The 17,798-nt window shown below is 36.0% G+C and overlaps 5 protein-coding genes across 9 annotated transcripts in view; 4 read left to right on the top strand and 1 right to left on the bottom strand.

Moving 5' to 3' along the window:
- Window positions 1–45: 45 nt before the first annotated feature.
- Window positions 46–5,737, top strand: LOC129577233 (protein rigor mortis). The gene is made up of 13 exons (XM_055463895.1): window positions 46–882; window positions 980–1,368; window positions 1,503–2,324; window positions 2,455–2,563; window positions 2,636–2,860; window positions 2,935–3,106; window positions 3,268–3,564; window positions 3,627–3,948; window positions 4,070–4,347; window positions 4,492–4,675; window positions 4,748–4,898; window positions 5,002–5,259; window positions 5,382–5,737. The coding sequence occupies exons 1-13, from the start codon at window positions 677–679 to the stop codon at window positions 5,494–5,496; spliced, it is 3,528 nt and encodes a 1,175-aa protein (XP_055319870.1). The 5' UTR covers window positions 46–676; the 3' UTR covers window positions 5,497–5,737.
- Window positions 5,738–6,164: 427 nt separating this feature from the next.
- LOC129577228 (DNA-directed RNA polymerase II subunit RPB9) lies at window positions 6,165–7,001 on the bottom strand. The gene is made up of 3 exons (XM_055463888.1): window positions 6,792–7,001; window positions 6,561–6,689; window positions 6,165–6,463 (listed from the first exon to the last, which is right to left on the bottom strand). The coding sequence occupies exons 1-3, from the start codon at window positions 6,854–6,856 to the stop codon at window positions 6,274–6,276; spliced, it is 384 nt and encodes a 127-aa protein (XP_055319863.1). The 5' UTR covers window positions 6,857–7,001; the 3' UTR covers window positions 6,165–6,273.
- An 84-nt stretch (window positions 7,002–7,085) lies between these two features.
- Window positions 7,086–8,904, top strand: LOC129577224 (germinal-center associated nuclear protein). The gene is made up of 6 exons (XM_055463884.1): window positions 7,086–7,289; window positions 7,351–7,698; window positions 7,789–8,025; window positions 8,135–8,272; window positions 8,395–8,590; window positions 8,659–8,904. The coding sequence occupies exons 1-6, from the start codon at window positions 7,231–7,233 to the stop codon at window positions 8,737–8,739; spliced, it is 1,059 nt and encodes a 352-aa protein (XP_055319859.1). The 5' UTR covers window positions 7,086–7,230; the 3' UTR covers window positions 8,740–8,904.
- A 113-nt stretch (window positions 8,905–9,017) lies between these two features.
- Window positions 9,018–10,805, top strand: LOC129577225 (protein phosphatase 1 regulatory subunit 7). The gene is made up of 5 exons (XM_055463885.1): window positions 9,018–9,250; window positions 9,314–9,662; window positions 9,737–9,899; window positions 10,032–10,340; window positions 10,464–10,805. The coding sequence occupies exons 1-5, from the start codon at window positions 9,232–9,234 to the stop codon at window positions 10,635–10,637; spliced, it is 1,014 nt and encodes a 337-aa protein (XP_055319860.1). The 5' UTR covers window positions 9,018–9,231; the 3' UTR covers window positions 10,638–10,805.
- An 836-nt stretch (window positions 10,806–11,641) lies between these two features.
- The window catches only part of LOC129577223 (uncharacterized), a 13,943-nt gene continuing 7,786 nt past the window's right edge, over window positions 11,642–17,798 (top strand). For 4 of the 5 annotated variants that reach the window (XM_055463876.1, XM_055463878.1, XM_055463879.1 and 1 more), the window contains exon 1: window positions 11,642–11,988. In XM_055463876.1, the coding sequence (XP_055319851.1) occupies window positions 11,984–11,988 (5 nt within the window). In that variant the 5' untranslated portion in view covers window positions 11,642–11,983. Of the gene's footprint in view, window positions 11,993–17,798 lie in introns of all 5 variants that reach the window. The other variant, XM_055463880.1, reaches the window with a different exon arrangement.

The following is a 17,798-nucleotide window of genomic DNA, read 5'->3' as shown; positions in this document are numbered from 1 at the left end:
GTATATCTTTTCAATGGTTAAACGTTGCATTTTGAACCATATTTGTCGGAACTCAAAAATGTCTCAAATTTGGAATGCCTTTTGTTAGCATTTGTTGAGTCTAGAATATTCTACAGATGTATATAATCGCTTAAACGGTGATTAATCACATGAAAATGTTATATAAATCATATTTTACCCATTCAATGCACGATACACAACTATTTTATACCAGCTAAGTACGAAATATGGAGGTACTTCAGCATAATGGCAAATATACGAATTGAATATGCTCTTCGAAGAATCATCAGACTTTTGCGTGCTAATAATTCCAGAGCTCAATCCCAATTTCGAATGACAAAATGCAAAAATCATCATTTATATGAATATTTTTATACAAAACTCCACATTTTTCATCGAAAAAACAAAATACTCAACCGTAAAGTATTCATCAAAAGTACGATTTAAATCGTATGTTTATTGTGTCAAAATATATTCGCAAATCGGCTTGTTTAACCTTTTGATCTTTATACGCGCCAACATAGTTGAACGCAGTTAAACTAAAAAAAGACGTGATCAGCTGTGAACAAAATTTTGATTTACGAATTTCGGTTTAAAAAACCATACCATTAGTAGAATTAGTAAATAGATAAACAAGCAACACGTTTGGAAATTGTTCATTAGTTTATTAGTTAGTATGAATAATTTTCGTGTGCCTCCATCACCGACTTGGTACACACCGCCGGTGACAACGCCAGAGAACGGGCTGTTATACATAGCCGGTAACCACACTTCAATCGCATACATTCCGCCAGCCCAACGGAATGATGATACATCGAAATCAACGACGAACGATGCCATTCCAAATGCTCCTAACATTCAAATCATTCAAACGCACAATCAGTGAGTGTGTTTTTTTAATTTTTCAAATCGTGAAAAATCGTTACAAGATTTTTTCTTCGATTTGAAATATGTATAATTGAATTTTAATCGTCCACAGATTCAAGGCCATCGACTGTGATCCCAATTGGTCGTCAACCAAATGGTTTGTGACAATGAACGAACAAAATATGATTTGGGTTTGGAATTTGACAACGGAAAAGATTTGCCGCGGTCACAAAGCACATGTCACGAATAGCAACGATCGTCAGATTGATTCGGATTCACAATTGGGTGGTGCCATGTGCATCACAAAGAATCGCCAAGTGTTGTCCATTGACCGCAATGCATTTGTTCGATATTGCTTGGTGTCGAATACGTTTTCCATATTTTCCGACAGTTTCGTTCCGAAGCGCGGCACAGTTAGCCTTTTGAAAACGTCACCGTACAATCAGGACATCATTGCGGTTGGCTATAAAAATGGATTGATTATTATTGCAAATTATGCTGGTGAGACGATATATTCTAGAAAATTGCTCTTTATTGTCTAATTTTTCGAATTAATGTTGTTTATTCTGATGAATATTTTCGATGGTTTTAAAATGTTAAATCACATTTTCTCTCTGATGGTCTTTTCTTTACAGAAACGGTTGAGTTGCTGAAGCTAAGAGGTCATGATTCGGAAATTGTTTCGCTTCAATGGACGTTGATTAAACAAACACTCTGCAATGGAACTAAAGCAAATCAGCAAAGTTTACCGGAACCAGTAGAAAAACTAGCAGTCAAAGTGGTTGAATCAAAGGCAACTCCGTCCTCAACAAAAGCGAAACTCGACAAAACGACCGAGAAAAAGCCAATACGCCGCGAACCACCAAAACCGATTGTAGATGCCGGTGACATGTTTGACATTCATTCATACGATTATTTGGAAGAGGAGTTCGGAACGATTTCGAATCGTGCTCCAAACGAAGCTCGTGATGACGCATCTGGTGACCGCAAAACGGGTACGAACAATGAAAATTTCAATTTTGTTGAAGCATGTCAAACGTTACGTGACCAAATTCGCGCGGGAAATCAGTCCGAATCAGACGATTCAGACGGTTACATGGGTGGCAATAGCAATCAATCGGCGGTGAATATGATCGATATTCAAAATATGATGAAGGCCAGAAGTCCCATCAAGGATGATTCAATATTGTCCGACGATTCTGATGGGCCTGCCGAAATTGATGAACTCTCAAATTTAAGTACAATCGGCAGCAGCCATAACACAACGGACATTGTTGAACTCGAAGATGTGATCAAAGATTTGAACATCAACGAGGACACGCCGAAAGAAAGCGATGGCATTGTGTACTTGGCATCCGGAGCACAGGAATCATCGGTTGTTATTTGGAATCCAAAAACTGGGGCAATCGCTGCTAAAATCCAATTGAAATCCGAAAAAGGACGCACCAAAATTCCAAGTAAGATCAAATTAATGAGAATTTTATCTTTTTGAAAAGTAAAAGAGAGGATTTCCATCCTGATGGATGTTCCTTTTGAAGCATTACGAGAAACGTCATTTAATTCTTGCTGTTTTTTTTTCTTCATCAGAACCAAATTGTACAATCACATGGATCCGTTCAGATGAATTCGTTGTTAATGGTCCTGACGGAAGAGTATCCACCTGGAAAGTACTTGATGAAGGGAATGTGAATGAAAAGTTAGTTGAAAAGTTAACAGCCCAAATTGGTTCACAATCGTTTATTTGATTGATCGCCTATTTCTGTTTCAGTTTGAAATTTACCACCGTTTCCACGGAGTATCCAGACACAGCTGTGATTAATATTTGTTCAAATGTTGAACACAATCCAGCGGCGCCGATTGTATGGACATTTTCGACACATCTGAACATCATTGGCCATCGTTTCAACGATGAATCCAGTGAGATTATATCAAAATACTCGACATTGCCAATTGGAATGTTCACGTTGCGTGAATGCCCACATGATCCAAACAAGTAAGAAATCACTGCTGACATCGTTATCTATATTTTACCATGGTAATAATTCGCGAAAACACTCTCCTTCAAAGGATCGCTATTGCCGGCAACAACAAACGGATCAACATATTGGATTTGTCAACGTTGAAGGATGACAATGTGGAAATTCAATCGCTAACGTCGAAAATTCAAGCGAAAGTTCTTGCTCTGGCCTGGCATCCGATTAACGAAAATTTGCTCAGCTTTAGCACAAACGAAGGACGCGTAAGTGATGACTCGAATCAAAATCATTTTTTTCAAAAAAATATAAATTGAAACGGAACGAAATTAAATTTGAAAAGAAGAAAAAAAAAAACCTTTCAATTCGATAAGAAGCGTCCAGTTAAATTCTCAATATTTTTAATACAAACTTTTCAAATCTTCAGGTTGGTACATTCAACATCAGTAAAACTTCAAGTGCCCCCGATTTAATGAAGAATTTCAATGGAAAAGATGTGTACAGTTTGTCTTTTAGCGTGGATGAAGCGTCAAAAAAATGCATTTTGTTTGCAACAAACAGCCATAAATTGATGATGTTCAATGAGAATTCGATCAAACAAGACGATCATAGTGCACTTGAATACCAGGTGCCAGTCTCATCGGTCAGCTCGAATGGAAAATATATAGCGCTTGGTTTCTCAAATGGAACGCTGAAAATCCTGTCTAATGACACAGAAAAAAAGGTAAACAAATTGTGAATTTCTCATGCAGAAGATCAAAATCTCAATCATAATTCAATTGGCAGGAGGTGTATTCTGAGGTTTTATCGAAAAAGTATTTGTCGGAATTGTCATGGTCACTGATAAATCCGAAGAAATTAGCTGTATCGACGAGTGATAGCAGTATTTTCATATTAGAAGAGAACGATGATGGTTTTAAGAAAACCGGTGAATTGACTGGACATCTAGCTGGTGTTTCATCGGTCAGATGGAGTGGACAGTCCGAATACAAATTGGTTTCGGCCAGTTTTGATCACACCGTACGGGTTTGGGATACACAAACGATGGAATGCATCGCCTGGTCGGATTATGAAAATAAAATGCATTGCGCTGCATTTTTACCAACAGGTACATACATGAAAATACGTCACTTGGACGTACACCATTATGTACTGAAAATATATAAAACAATAAGAAAAAAATTTCTTACAAAAATTACAAAATACCCAATGGTTTTGAATTCCCTTAGATGAAAACTTTGTAATATGCTCTGGACAATCGGAAACGATGCACATTTTCAAAATTGAACATCGACTCGTTGCGAGCATTGGTGCTTTCGAGAACAAGAAGAAAAAGAAATCATTCAATAGTGACGTTCAATGGGGCACTCTGTATCAAAATGAGGCATCGAAATTGAGGCAACAAGAGAAGAAAAAATTAAGGCAATTGGAAAAGAAGGCAAAGGATGATGTTGCTGAAATTGCTGACAATCTAAGTGCTGTTAAACTTGTACCAGCTCCAGTGAAGGTAGTAACAAATTTTGCATTGCGAATTATTCGCAAGTATTAACTCGAAATTCGTGATTTATACAAACATAATTTTGCATATTTAAATGAAGAGAAGAACAGGAAGAAGTAACAGTGGCTTATGTAATATTATCTCATTCTTTAGCTGAGTTACACGACCATTCTGCATTTGACCAATAAGGAATTGAATAAGGAGCCTCTTGGCCATCTTCAACGCCTGCTCCATAAAGCATCGGCTTCCAACGGTACAGATGGGGACAAAGCTAATCTCTTCCATGTCAAACTATTCGGTAGCCGTGAGGATGTTGAAAAATTACTTGAGGATGAATGTAAGTTTTAATGTGCTTTTGCAAACCATGTTTTGTAACTAGTACCAATTTCGTATGGTTTTACATTTCCAGTGAAAAATCACAAAAGCTCCAAAACCGAGTCGATTGGCAATTTACTCATTCCACAAATCAAAATTGAATTGAAAGCAAACATTATCGAGAGCATCGAAGGAAAACGTCTCACGGAACAGCAAGTCTCATTGGCACCATCCATTTCATACGAGTAGGTTATTCATTTGGACGCTCTCTTTTCGACTCCATTACTTTGTGTCCATCTCTATTCATTGAAATCATTTCATAACCATATTTATTTTTTTTACACATAGATTTTGGAAGAACTGCTCTCTCGCCTTCGCCAATCAATGTATCGAACAGGGATTTGTGCTGCAAGCGATTCCATATCTGTTAGCCTCGCAGCAAGTCAATGAAGCCATTGAAAAACTGTGCGATGCACATTTCTACCGTGAAGCATGGTGTATTGCTAAAATGTCTAAAGAGCCTGAAGATAAGATTTTCGAAATCATCGTCAACAAATGGATTGCACATCTCGAGTATTTGGGAAATCTTGAAGGGGCTGCTTTAATGTAAGCATAATTGATGATACGCTAAAAATGAACCGATCAGACATTTGATTCATTGATAATTTTTGCTTTGAATTTTACTAAAAATGGAATTGGTTTAATCTGAATTGATGCGTTTGTTTCAGCTCATTTTTGGTGGGAAAGCGGGAAATGTCGTACGATATACTGAATAAGCGAAAGTTCAAAACACCCCAAATCGAAGAAGTTCTCAATAGTTTGTCTCAAACGGCAACGAACTAAACCGAATCAATCGAATTCACCGTATTTTAATAAAGTTGCTTTGACAAATGCTTTGGAACCGTTCACCACGCAATGCATGTGATCCAACACAAGCAGAGTCATTCGCACTTCATTTTTAATTATTTTAAAATGTATCTTATTTTTATTTTCATTCAGTTCATAAACCTGCAAAGAGAATCAAATTCACTGTGTATTCGATTTGATTAAGAGTTCAAATAAATACGTATATATAGTAGTACCAGATGCTATGCTATTCTTTAGAGTATGCCATCACTATTACCAACACATTCATAACAATATTCTGCCAAGTTTCGAAATAAAATTCAGGAAATTTGAGGTTTTAAATGGATTTTCATTTACCGTTACCTCTCTTCAACAAACAGCAAGGATTCGGAAAGTTGAATTATATTAGTATATAGCTGTGAAGTACCACGTTAACACGATGCACAACAATATGGAATCGAATAATTTCCCAGAAATATTATCAATTAGGTCGGAACCAATAAGCCTTGTGACTATAAACAACGACTGCAAACAGCTGATATTCGATTATTTGGAACTGAAAGACTTAGTGAATGTTGCAGAAACGAGTAAGCAATTGAACACAGTAGTCTCTTCCGTTTTCAAACGAAAGTGTGGTATGAAGAAAGAAAGTAAATGAGTGCATATTCATTGACTGATAATGTTTATTTATTTCATCAAAAAGAAATGTCTTGACGCTAGCTTATTACAAATTGTGTGTGTCTATTTTAATGCGATAATCTGGAGATGGAAAATCTATTCAGTCCATCGATGTGTGCAGTTTGGGTTGGTGCAAACGTAGTACAATCTCATTTCTTCTTCAGCGCGCCGTGTCTGGGCTTGGAAAAACACCGCTTCTCGATGACCGCACTTTGGACAAGCATGATCTTCAGTCCGCGGCAATGTTGGATCCGATATGACGTCTGGCACGATGTGTGTCAATTCACTGGGAAAATGATTCAATAGATTGATTAAAATCAGCGCCTTATTTCATCTTTTCTCAATCAAAAATCACACAATTGTATAAAACTGGCTTAACTTACTCAATTTCGTGCATAATTTTGTTCACGTAAATGCAATTGGAGTCGGCTTCTTGTTTGTAATCACAGTTACGGCACGCGTACAGCAGAATTTTCAGTTCTTTGTCCTCTTTCGGATACAACATGTTGTTGCTGAAGAAAAACGATGAAAACCAATTCGTCAATTAATATGAAATCAAGAAAGTTTCAGCTTTGTCGTCTTCAATCAACGTTGTTTCAATGTAGTTTACTTACCATTCCTGACAGAAACGAATGCCGACAAAGCCGGGACCATCGTCATGAACATCGTAGCCAGACATGTTATTTTAGCGTCCAAATCAGCAAAGTATGCAAGAACTAGGAATGTTTCTATTAAGTGGTCGAAAGTTGATAGCGAAATCTTTCGAAAATTCGTGTTTTTTTAGTTAGAATAACCGAGAACAACTGAAAGCAATCAACAATATTTGTGAAATGAGATGTCAAACCGTTTGACATATCGTTATAAACCAATCTCACAAATACAGTTGCACGGTACGAACATGAGTGGCATGATGTGCGACGAATTCACCACATGCGAATTCACCTCATGTTCAGTTTCATCAACTATACCGCTTTGATGACATTCGCTCCGCTGCAGAGAATAGCAAAAATTCATAGTAAACAGTGCATAATTGTAAACATTCCCGTTTAAATAATGGAATCTTCAATGATTGGAACTTGTGAGGCAATGTGTCCAGATGATGAAATCAAATTGTATGTACTGCTTTCGATATTCTCTTATTTTTTCGGATATAAAACAAGTTTCAATTCACAGGCGAACCAGAGAGAAATTGCTGCATTTTTTCGAACGAAAACCATCGAAAGCCGGCGATTATATTGTGGACGAACAAAAAGTAGTCAAAGAATTTGCCAGATCGGCGGCTGGTGTTCAAACTCCCAAACCACAAAGTTTGAGAACGAAAAATTGTTTAAAACGCACTGTAAACTATTTACTAATGGAAATCATTCGAGACGATCGAAAACCCTATCATGTTGCCTATGATTTTATTTTTGATCGATTGCGTGCCGTTCGTCAAGAGATTGTCATGCAAAATTTGGACGCAGTCACCACTATTGAATTAATCGAACCGATGATCATGTTCCTTTCTTACTCATTGTATAGGTATATTCAATCATTTTCGAGTAAAACCGATAGTCGATGGAGTTAATTATTGTAAGAATTAAACTAATTGATTCAAACAAATAATTTCAGATTAGTTGAAGAGCCAATTGATCGATTCGATCCAAAGATATGCCGTCAACATTTGCAGGAATGCCTGAAGAAAGTGCTGAAGTGTTACGATTCATTGGATGAACTGGCAGATGCGAAAGATTTAGACAAACAAGAAGCCACAGCTCATAGAGAATTGATAGAGTCATTGTACTTATTGTTCAATTTAGGCAACAGCGAAGCATTGGCCAGAGCACTCGTGATTTCGCCCCATTTTAAGTAATTGTTTTCCCATATTGTTTTCTTCTAAAAAGCGTTACCATTGTCGACCTATTTCAAAAAGTGACTCCATTTTTAACTCTATTTTTTACCTCATTTTTCTTCCCAGGAATTCTACATTTGAATGTGCATTTACTGTAGCGCTATCGTTTTGGACTCGTAACTTGTACAAATGCTTAGTTAACATTCGGAAATTACCCTACATCTTAAGTACTGTGGCTTCACTTCATGTGCAGTCAATCCGAAGGTTTGTTACACTTCAAAAATCTATTTTTATTGATGGAATGCCAATTTTTATTGGAATTCCAAGTCCAAATATAACAAAGCTCTTTAAAATATTTATTTAATGCGATTTTGGGCAATTTTTAGGGATTTGATGGAATGTTTTTCTGCAGCTTATCAAAGCAAAGTTCTATACGTATCATTGGATTGGTTGAAAAATATCATGTTCTGTGATTCTGTGCAGCAATTGTCGTTCGATTTAAAATACTACGGTTTAATGAGTGATCCCAAAACGAAAACCATTCAATTTCAACACGCTTCGTTTCAATCGTCTAAACCAATTGTAATTGTCTATATCATTATTATTTTATCATCAATGATTCAATATAGACATTCGTTTCATTTCCACAGATGAAGTCACGGAAGGAACACTTCGTTGATAGTAAATTAAAGGTGCCAATCGAAAACATATTGCTGTTGTTTGAATATTGAAAAAAAAACCAAACTCCACCGACTCTCATTGTGAAGAAATAAACCCTTTTTTTCTTTTTTTTCTACCCAAAAATTGATTCATTTTATTGTTTGAAAACAAATCAACAGAAATTGTAATAAAAATGTTGAAAGAATATATCGAAAATAAAGATATGTATGTTACAATTGGAATATGATTTGAAACGAGAAATGGATATGATTTCTGAGCATGGTGCTGCCATCTGAGTGTGGTTTAGGTGAATATATATAAAATGAAAGATTAAACAAACTCGCGGACCATGATTCATTGACATTTAAGGTTAGAGTTGAGTGTCGGAACTTTTTGTAAATAATTTTCTTTTCCAGACGTTTATAGAAGCAAATTGCGTTTTGTTTGTTTACGATTGGAGATTTACATAACTGAAGATTCGATAGTTTTGATGTTTTTATTTCTATTTTTCGTTGGTGTTTTTTGTGTTAACGCAAATAATTGCAAAGCTTGAAGAAAGAAAAATGAGCGACGAAGAAAAAGGTATGAGTTGTTAATAGATTTCGGACTTGAATAATGATGTGATATCATCTATTATCAATACAGTTAATCAAAAGGTGGACGCCGAAAAGCCAACGCAAGAGGAAAAAGATAAAGATGAGACGGATCAATTGCAATTGGTCGTGGATTCGGAATCAAACGATGGTCCGACCATTGCAAAAATGGAGGATGTTATCACCATTGATCCGGAATGCGAAGTGTTGGACTTAAATCATAGTCGAATTGGTAAAATTGAGCATCTCGAGCAATTGGTGAAGTTGGAACGCTTGTACTTGCGTTGGAATTTATTGAAGAAAATCGAAAATTTGGACTCACTCACGCGACTCGTTGAGCTCGAATTGTACGATAACCAAATTACCGATATTGAAAACTTGGACCAGCTTGTGAACTTGGAGTAAGTCTCATACATGGAACAATTTTTTCTGAGGATGATGCAAAACATATTCACGCCATTTCCATTGATTTCAGAATATTGGATCTCAGCTTTAATCGAATCACGGAAATAAAAAACTTGGATAAACTGGTGAAAGTGGAAAAGCTGTACCTGTGCGCCAACAAAATCACCAAAATTGAAAATTTGGAAAAGATGACCAACTTGACAATGCTCGAACTGGGTGATAACAGGATTCGCGTAAGTTTCTCTTATGAATTACATCAAAGCGTCGAAATCATTATCTTCACAGACACTAAAATCCTTTTGTAATTGAGTTCAATGTAATGATTTAAAGCCAAAACAAATCCTATGACATTTTTCTTCCTGCAGATAATTGAAAATCTGGATACGCTAACCAATCTGACGCAGTTGTACTTGGGAAAGAATAAAATTAAGAAAATAGAGAATTTGGATAAGCTAGTGAACTTGGAACTTTTGTCATTGCAAGCGAATCGCATTGTCAAATTGGAAAACTTGGATAAACTGGTGAATTTGACCGATTTATACGTATCAGAGAATGGAATTGAGAAGATCGAAGGACTTGAACAGAATAAAAAGTTGGAAACATTCGACATTGCCAAGAATCGTATAAAGATCATTGAGAATGTTGATCATTTGGAAAACCTGGAAGAATTTTGGGTATGTCTATTTAACCGATAACAATAGCTCAACATTTGCTTATCATCATATTCATTTCCAATTATTTCATCATGCATTTTCGAATCAAAAAAGTTTAAATTTTTCCATTTTGTTTCATTAAAGGCCAACTCAAATCAAATCGCCGATTGGAAATGTGTGGACAATTTGCGGAACAACAAAAAATTGGCCACAATATACTTGGAACACAATCCACTTGCAAAAGACGTCCAGTACCGCACAAAACTTAAACTATCATTGCCCACGCTCTGTAAAATCGATGCAACACTATGCAAGTAATTTATTATTGTATCACCGTATCCCTCTGCCGTTATCAAACAAACACTTGGGTTAAGATCAGCAGTAATGGAGATTATCTCCCCCAAAATAATGAGAAAAAATCCATCATTAAATTGTCATAACAAAGTGTATTTCCTACTAATGAGCATCAAAATAAACTAAAAATCAGATGAATTTTAAAGTAATATGAACCAAAAAAAAAAAACGGTTGTGTTAATTTAATTGGTCCCCTCGAAAAAAAAGAGCATGAATCAAATGTTTCGTTTGAACACTGATTTGTTTATAGCATCAACAGCAAAATGATGCCTGCGACAGAAAACTGTTGAGTGAAATGAATTTTTAGATAAACAAACGTCACCGTTCGAAAATTCGCAAGCGAGCGCACACACCGTAAACAGCAGTAGCAGCGGGTATGTTTCAACGTATTAAAAAATTTCGCAAAAATTCACTGAGTTTGATTGCATAAAATCGCAGTGGTAACGTATGCCTTGAGCGGGCACTCCGATCAAGACAGAGCATGAGTAAAATAGTACGATATAAAAAGAATGTAAGACCGAATGAGAACGGAGAACGATCAAAACAGAGGAAGAGTGAGAGAAAGAAACACACAATGGGCAAAATAAACGCTTACAACGCATACATTTACATATTTCCTCCATTGCGCGTTATCTTTGACTGTCTTTGTTTCATGTTCGTTTTGTTTCTTCTGCAATTTTTGTGTTTTACTTTATAAATGTTTATTTCTTCTCTTCGCATTTCTTGTGCCTCATTTCACCGTCATTTTGCTATGGTATTCGATTTGCTTACCGTGTTGCTGTACTGTGTGCCTCACCAGAAGAATGATCGTTAGCCATAACGCGTGAACAAATACATACCAAAGATCACACCGCACATATGATTCATGCAAAGCATTGTGAGTGCGCGCGAGAGACTCTCAACATTCCCATCCACATTTAAAATCAAAATCAAATACACGAAGAAAAAAAAAAACATTGTTTAGTTTCACGTTGAACGTCCACCTGAATGGATTGCAATAGTATTTACATCATGTGAGCCCGTGCGCTGTGTGTGCTTTCATGTTTTGTGTTCATCGCTTGTCATCATCGCCGTCGAACTTTACTTTATTTTGTTGTTTTTCGTTCTACACACAGAGACTGATCAAGTGTTTTGTGTCCAAAAAAAGAGAGATGATTTTCAATGTATTAACGGAGCTGGTTGACAAGAAATAAAGAAACGCCAGCAAAAATATCAACGATCAAAACAAAATTCATCGCAATCGTCGTCGCTAAAACAACAAATCGTTTGTGCAAAAGAAACGGACAAGCAAAAATTGATGGTTACCACTAATGAAGTAGGTGAATTATGTGTTTTAGACGGAAATTGTATAGTTTTTGGTTTTTGATTCGGTTTCAAATTGTTTATAAATAGTTTAATGTTTCGGTGCTATTTTGCCAGAGTGAAGAAAGGCAGCAGCAAAAAAAAACAAAAACACACATAAAACGCAAATGCATGGAATTTGAGAAATAATTAACTGGAATTATAAATGGGTTCGTCGCTTGATTGCCAGTTCCAGGCATTCATGTTAAAAACTAACATTCATTTAAAATCTTTTGTTTTTGTTCGAATGGAATGGATATGAGCAATTGTGAAATGGGCAAAATAATTTCCCGCAAACAGTCGAATCAAAGTCAGTGGTTGATGGATTGGTTAACTACGATCGCATTCAATTCGCAATTGTTTTTTTTCTTTGGCCAATATTTTATGAGAGTGACACCACAAAGTGTTGATAAAAATAAAAACGACAAAACTTTTCTCCATTTCTTCGTTTGCATCAATTCAAAGACGGTAGTTGTGTCGTGCGTGCGCGACACAAAAGCAAAAAAAAATTTAATTGTAATCATACAGCTACAGAAACTGGCTACTGTCACGCTGCAAAATGTACGCATAGTTGTGCCTTATAGCACCCACATCATACCGACATACAAACGTACCGAATTTGTTCGTGTATATACCAGTTTTTACTACTTTCAATCAAAACCTATTGTAATTTTATCAGCTTCTTCAATTTTGCCCCTTTTTCTTCTTTCAACCAAGAAATACACAAAAAGGCCATAGTAAATATTTAAATTTGGGCATTCAGCATTTGTGTTTGCAATGAACATGTTATTTGTTATACCAAATTGAATGGAACCAACGATCAAAATGAAACAAAATATATACAACCGCGTATAGAGCGAGAAGTGCACACAGCGAACACATAACATTGAACGCGCCTCGAAGAAACCGTACGAAACGTTTAGTTATTTATCTGTACATGGCGGGTGTTTACTACGTATTCGGAATTTGGTTTACGTGCGGCGTTTTTTTTTTCTTCTCTCCATCAGCGATTATTTGAAGCATAGGCGTGCACGTGTTTATTCATAGCAAATCTGATCAATTCTTTTTGATTTTCTTTCCAACAAACTGAACTCTGATCAATTGGCGAAGAATGTATGCCTTTTGTATCTTTTTAGAGCAAATTAGCTACAGCTCATTTTCTCAATGGCTTCTTAATAAAATGATAAAAGAAAAATGGTGCTAAAATAACAACGAATCCAACTACGTGCACAAACCGCGCCGAATTGATTTCAAATGCATTGAAAAGTTTGATCAACACAAATTGTTGAGATTTTAATCATTCAATCGATTGAAGATGATGAAGAAGAACAGTAGAAAAATTTGTAATTCTAATTTTTTATTATGTAAAAAAAAGAAATTGTTTTTTCTTTGTCTTTTTTCCTATGTGATTATCTATCAAACTCTCTATCAATGCCAGAGCATTAATAATTTGTTATTTAATCGTAAGTCAAGGCAATACCAAAATCTAATACGTTCATGAATATGAAGACGTTTCTTCTGTGTTTGGTGTTGCAAATTGTTTCTTCTCTGTTAGTTTGCTTGACACCGATCGATCGATCGATCAATGGTTGAAGGACAATTTCGGTTGTCATCCATGTCAATAAAATTCAACATTAAAAATTGATGTCACGTTCTAAGCGTGAATTCGATTGAACTCCGTAAATGTACACGCAAAGAAATAGAAATGGAAAAACCATTCTGCAGAAAGAAAGAAAAACAGCTCGTAATTGAGCCACAATTAATTTTGTAGATGGAACCGTGTATTTATTTAAATCATTTTGAACATGTATACAATGTACATCTGATGAACTGGCTGCATTATATATCTTTGTTTCTTCTTTCTGATTCGTTGGCTTTGGTGTGGCACATTTCTTTCTCCTTTTTGTACATCAATTACTTCCATTTTCTTCTTTTGAATTGATTCCGTGTTTCCGTTTGCTATTTTATCGAATGTGTCGCGCGTTCGCTGCGTCACGTTTGACATACGCGCGCGCACTCGCGATGCCATCAAACTCAATGGCACTCTTTAAACCACAGTTGAATAATTCATCATCACAAACGAACAGAAAGAAAAATTATCGAAAAAAAATATGAGTCATAAAAGGTGTGTATGTGAGTGAGTATGATTATTATATTTGTGACATCGTGGTGCTGTTTGCCCACACCATGAATATTCGCCCGCGTCGATCAACCATTCCAATTGCACCGATTTAACCGTTACAACAAGCAGCAAATTGTTCTCGTTTTTTTTTTTTGGCCAACAAAGAACATTAACAATTAGCTCATTTGCCAAACGACTCTATTGAAATGCTTATTAAAATAACGAGGCGATTTTATGAACGAAAGGAAAAAAATTATTTCGACATATGAACCATACTTACTGGGCGAGTTGTGCGAGATATATACTTGATAATTGCAGGCTAGACTTATTCCTCAAAATAACATCGTGTGACTTAAAATCTAATCTGTGTGACTCGTGCCAGTTTAAACAATGAGGAAAGAAAAAAGGCCATGCAGAAAAAAAAATGGTACACGTACAATGTGTTGTTTTCGATTTCACGATTGGCACCATGCAACTACCCGCGAAGTGCATAGACAACGTACATTTCTGAACGTATACACAGAGGAACGCTGAAGAATGTTCCATACTTAATGAAAAGCAGATACGTTTTCTTTGTAGTTTGCAACAAAATAACACATTTTTTCCGAAGCAAAATAATACAATTTATGCTTGGTTTGAAATCGTTTCCTCCTCATGTCATCGACGTAGTCTTTATGCCTTCATCTTGAGTTGAATTTCATTTTTCGATCGTTATGATTTCATGATGATTGCGTGCAGCATCCAACCACTGTCGTTTTCATGTGAAACGCTCTTTTTTTCGGTCTATTATTTAGTCTCAGTGTTCACGATGTAAATAATAGTTCATGCATGTTACATTTGGTGACACCTAAATAACTCTATCACGGAAAGTTTATTTCCTTTTAAAGAGATACAGTTTTTTCTCTCGTTACTGTCGAGCAATTTCCTCAAACGGAAATGCGATACGTATGAACATTTCTTTGGGTTTTCACGAAATCACCGTCATCTTTGAAGAAATGTGTTTGTATTTTTGTCTCTCTACCGAATTTAATATCGTATGTGAAATGTATCATAACTATCATTGAATTACAAACCACACCGATCTGGTCTCGATTCACGAAATACTTTCGCTTTTCTGCGCAAAACATTTCATTTCGAACACACAATTCAAACGGACTAGTTCATATGCATTACGTTCATGCGGCCGCATACAATCACATTTGCTTTTAATTACGAAGAAAATCAGTGCTTAATTATCTGGCCGATAAAGAAGGATCCCATTTGATGGGAATGACAGTAATGTTCCAATTAGATAAATGTTTACATGCGCATACGTGCGGGCGAGGGACACAACATCAGGTGCTAATTGATGTAAAAGTAGATTTTTTTTTAAAGAAGCCACCCGATTAGATGCGATTAGATGTAGATGAGTAATGTGATGGCACCTAATTAGCATACATATTTATTGAGATTTTATATTGCTCGCCATTTATTCCAGCAACATGACCGGTTGACTGTATGCAAGCACGTTATAAATAAACCTAAACATCTGATCTAGATTAAAAGCCGTTATTACAAGAGCGAATGTATGTTGCTGCTGGCGGTGGTGGTGCTGCTGCTGCTGCTGCTGCTGCTGCTGCTGATGCACTTACTGCTTTTGCTGTTGCAGACTGCACGCAAGCGCACACCTGTGTGCGCGTTTCAAAAAATAGTCACAGTGGCTCTGACAATGTCGTACTCGTTCTGCGAGTTGCGGTATTTTTTTCTTCTACTTTTTCTTCTTCTTCGTCGTCGTCATCGTCGTTCTATTTGCATCTTATTTTATTGGGAACATTGTATATGCGGCTGCAATAGAGAAAATGTACCATTTCATTCGCTGTGTTAATTTGTAATCAACCGAATGGCATGGTTGCATTTTTCGATTGAGACAACAACACACACACACACACACGAACAAAATTATCTCATTTGTGTCATCAGCAAATAGACCAGAGAGAATCAACGCAACCCAAATCGATCGTCAATCGGCAATTGGTCAGGCGCGCTCGCGCGCACATATTTCAAAGCCAAAGACCATCTGGAACTGTTAGTTTATGCCACTTGCTTATGATGTTCATTTAGGTTCCGATTATCGCTGCGTGTACAATTTAGCATTGAATTAACTGATCGATTTGGGAGTGTGGAAGAAAGCCATTGAAATCCAATAATCGGCCAATTTTCTTCCCCATTCAACAACAGCAACAAAAAATCAGTATATTTTCTAACAAATCCAAGACGCATTACACGCTCATAGCTAGAAGCTATTACTGGAAATATGATTTCGATTTGATTTGTTTTTTTTTTTTCGTTTAAAATGATCCAAAATATTGATGCGGACTTTTATATGGAATTTTGCACATAATATTGCACAAGCACAAAAGAAAGAAAGAAAAGCACACCGAAGCCATTCACCATAAACGATTTAGTTTTCAATTAAATCGCTTTGCGTTTGCTTGTTTTTCTTCTGGGATTCATTGTTGTTGTTATTGTTGTTTTTTCGCCAATTTAAACAATTTTCACCAATTATCAAGTTTCAAGCGAAAATGCATGCGCATATCAAATGCATTCATCAGTAAAACAGCTTCGATAAATCGATAGGTGATCGAATATGGGATTTTCATGTTCACTTACTTAATTTTTTTGGTTTTGTTTTTTTTTTCTTCTTTATTGTAATGCATATCGTCTCATGAATAATTCAAATATATTCAGCTAGAGAAAAAAAAAACCAAGCCATATACAACAAATTGCTCGAGAAATTTTTTTTTTCGTTTGGGTTGCTGTTGTTATCAATACAAAAGATTATATATATGAATATGTTTGAAAAAGTGAAATTAAAAGAAGCGAACCAAACCAATTTTCAATTTCATTTTGTGTTTTTCATCTCATTTGGAGGAGAATTTGATTGCATATCAAAGATATGGATTCATTTGTAGTTCAATTCATTGTATTTACGACGCTTCATATCAGCTGTTTGTTCCATTTCAAAATTTATAAAAAGAAAGAAAAACGGATGAGATATGGTGTAAAGTCTTTGTTTGTTCCATTCGATTTTCGTGTTGTAAAAGAAAGCTAATTGAATTCACATTGTTTCGATATTAAATGTTCGAGATAGCAATCCCTATAAATATTCGAGAGAAAAAACCAGCATGATCAAGCGAGATAAAATGAGAAATGGCTTATTTTTTATGGTTTTTGAAATGTTCGCGATGGTTTTTTCGGCGAGTCTTACATCATTGTTGAGTTGAAACAGGACAAACATATTATTGATCGATAAAGTGACATAGCAGCCAAGTCAATGTTGCGTATATATCGATCGTTAGATCTCTTAATCGACGTGATCTTTTTTTGTTTTGTTCCGAGTAATTTCTCGAAAGCTAAAAGACGACTCTGAATAGAAAAACGGGTCTTGTTGTGATCGACACTTAGTTCACGCAGTCATATATGTACGTGTTTGACGATTCTATTCACCTATTCAAATTTCGAAAAATTATCTAGCGACAAATATGAAAACTTGTTTAGCATTCATTCTCATTGATCGAATGTACGGCTAAATGTTGGAAAGCATAAAGAGCCGTGTGGCCGTGTGTACGGAGAGATAGAGAGAGAGAGAGAGAGAGAGAGAGAGAGAGAGAGAGAGAGAGAGA

The sequence above is a fragment of the Sitodiplosis mosellana genome, unplaced genomic scaffold, assembly GCF_009176505.1.
Source record: "Sitodiplosis mosellana isolate CC-2019 unplaced genomic scaffold, AAFC_SMos_1.0 Smas_scaffold_6197, whole genome shotgun sequence".
Classification (NCBI taxonomy): domain Eukaryota; kingdom Metazoa; phylum Arthropoda; class Insecta; order Diptera; family Cecidomyiidae; genus Sitodiplosis; species Sitodiplosis mosellana.
Note: the sequence above shows the minus strand (reverse complement) of the source record. Positions and strands in the feature narration are given on the sequence as shown.

Excerpts from the sequence above, each read along its gene's own strand:
- LOC129577224 (XM_055463884.1), top strand. The coding sequence starts at position 7,231 with ATGGAATCTTCAATGATTGGAACTTGTGAGGCAATGTGTCCAGATGAT. Across the intron at positions 7,699-7,788 it reads CTTTCTTACTCATTGTATAG|ATTAGTTGAAGAGCCAATTG; the intron begins GTATATTCAATC and ends AAATAATTTCAG. Across the intron at positions 8,026-8,134 it reads GTGATTTCGCCCCATTTTAA|GAATTCTACATTTGAATGTG; the intron begins GTAATTGTTTTC and ends TTTTCTTCCCAG.
- LOC129577233 (XM_055463895.1), top strand. The coding sequence starts at position 677 with ATGAATAATTTTCGTGTGCCTCCATCACCGACTTGGTACACACCGCCG. Across the intron at positions 2,325-2,454 it reads AGGACGCACCAAAATTCCAA|AACCAAATTGTACAATCACA; the intron begins GTAAGATCAAAT and ends TTTCTTCATCAG. Across the intron at positions 2,564-2,635 it reads GAAGGGAATGTGAATGAAAA|TTTGAAATTTACCACCGTTT; the intron begins GTTAGTTGAAAA and ends TTTCTGTTTCAG.
- LOC129577228 (XM_055463888.1), bottom strand. The coding sequence starts at position 6,856 with ATGTCTGGCTACGATGTTCATGACGATGGTCCCGGCTTTGTCGGCATT. Across the intron at positions 6,690-6,791 it reads ATTCGTTTCTGTCAGGAATG|CAACAACATGTTGTATCCGA; the intron begins GTAAGTAAACTA and ends GTTTTTCTTCAG. Across the intron at positions 6,464-6,560 it reads AAAATTATGCACGAAATTGA|TGAATTGACACACATCGTGC; the intron begins GTAAGTTAAGCC and ends TCATTTTCCCAG.
- LOC129577225 (XM_055463885.1), top strand. Across the intron at positions 9,663-9,736 it reads GACCAGCTTGTGAACTTGGA|AATATTGGATCTCAGCTTTA; the intron begins GTAAGTCTCATA and ends CATTGATTTCAG. Across the intron at positions 10,341-10,463 it reads AAAACCTGGAAGAATTTTGG|GCCAACTCAAATCAAATCGC; the intron begins GTATGTCTATTT and ends GTTTCATTAAAG.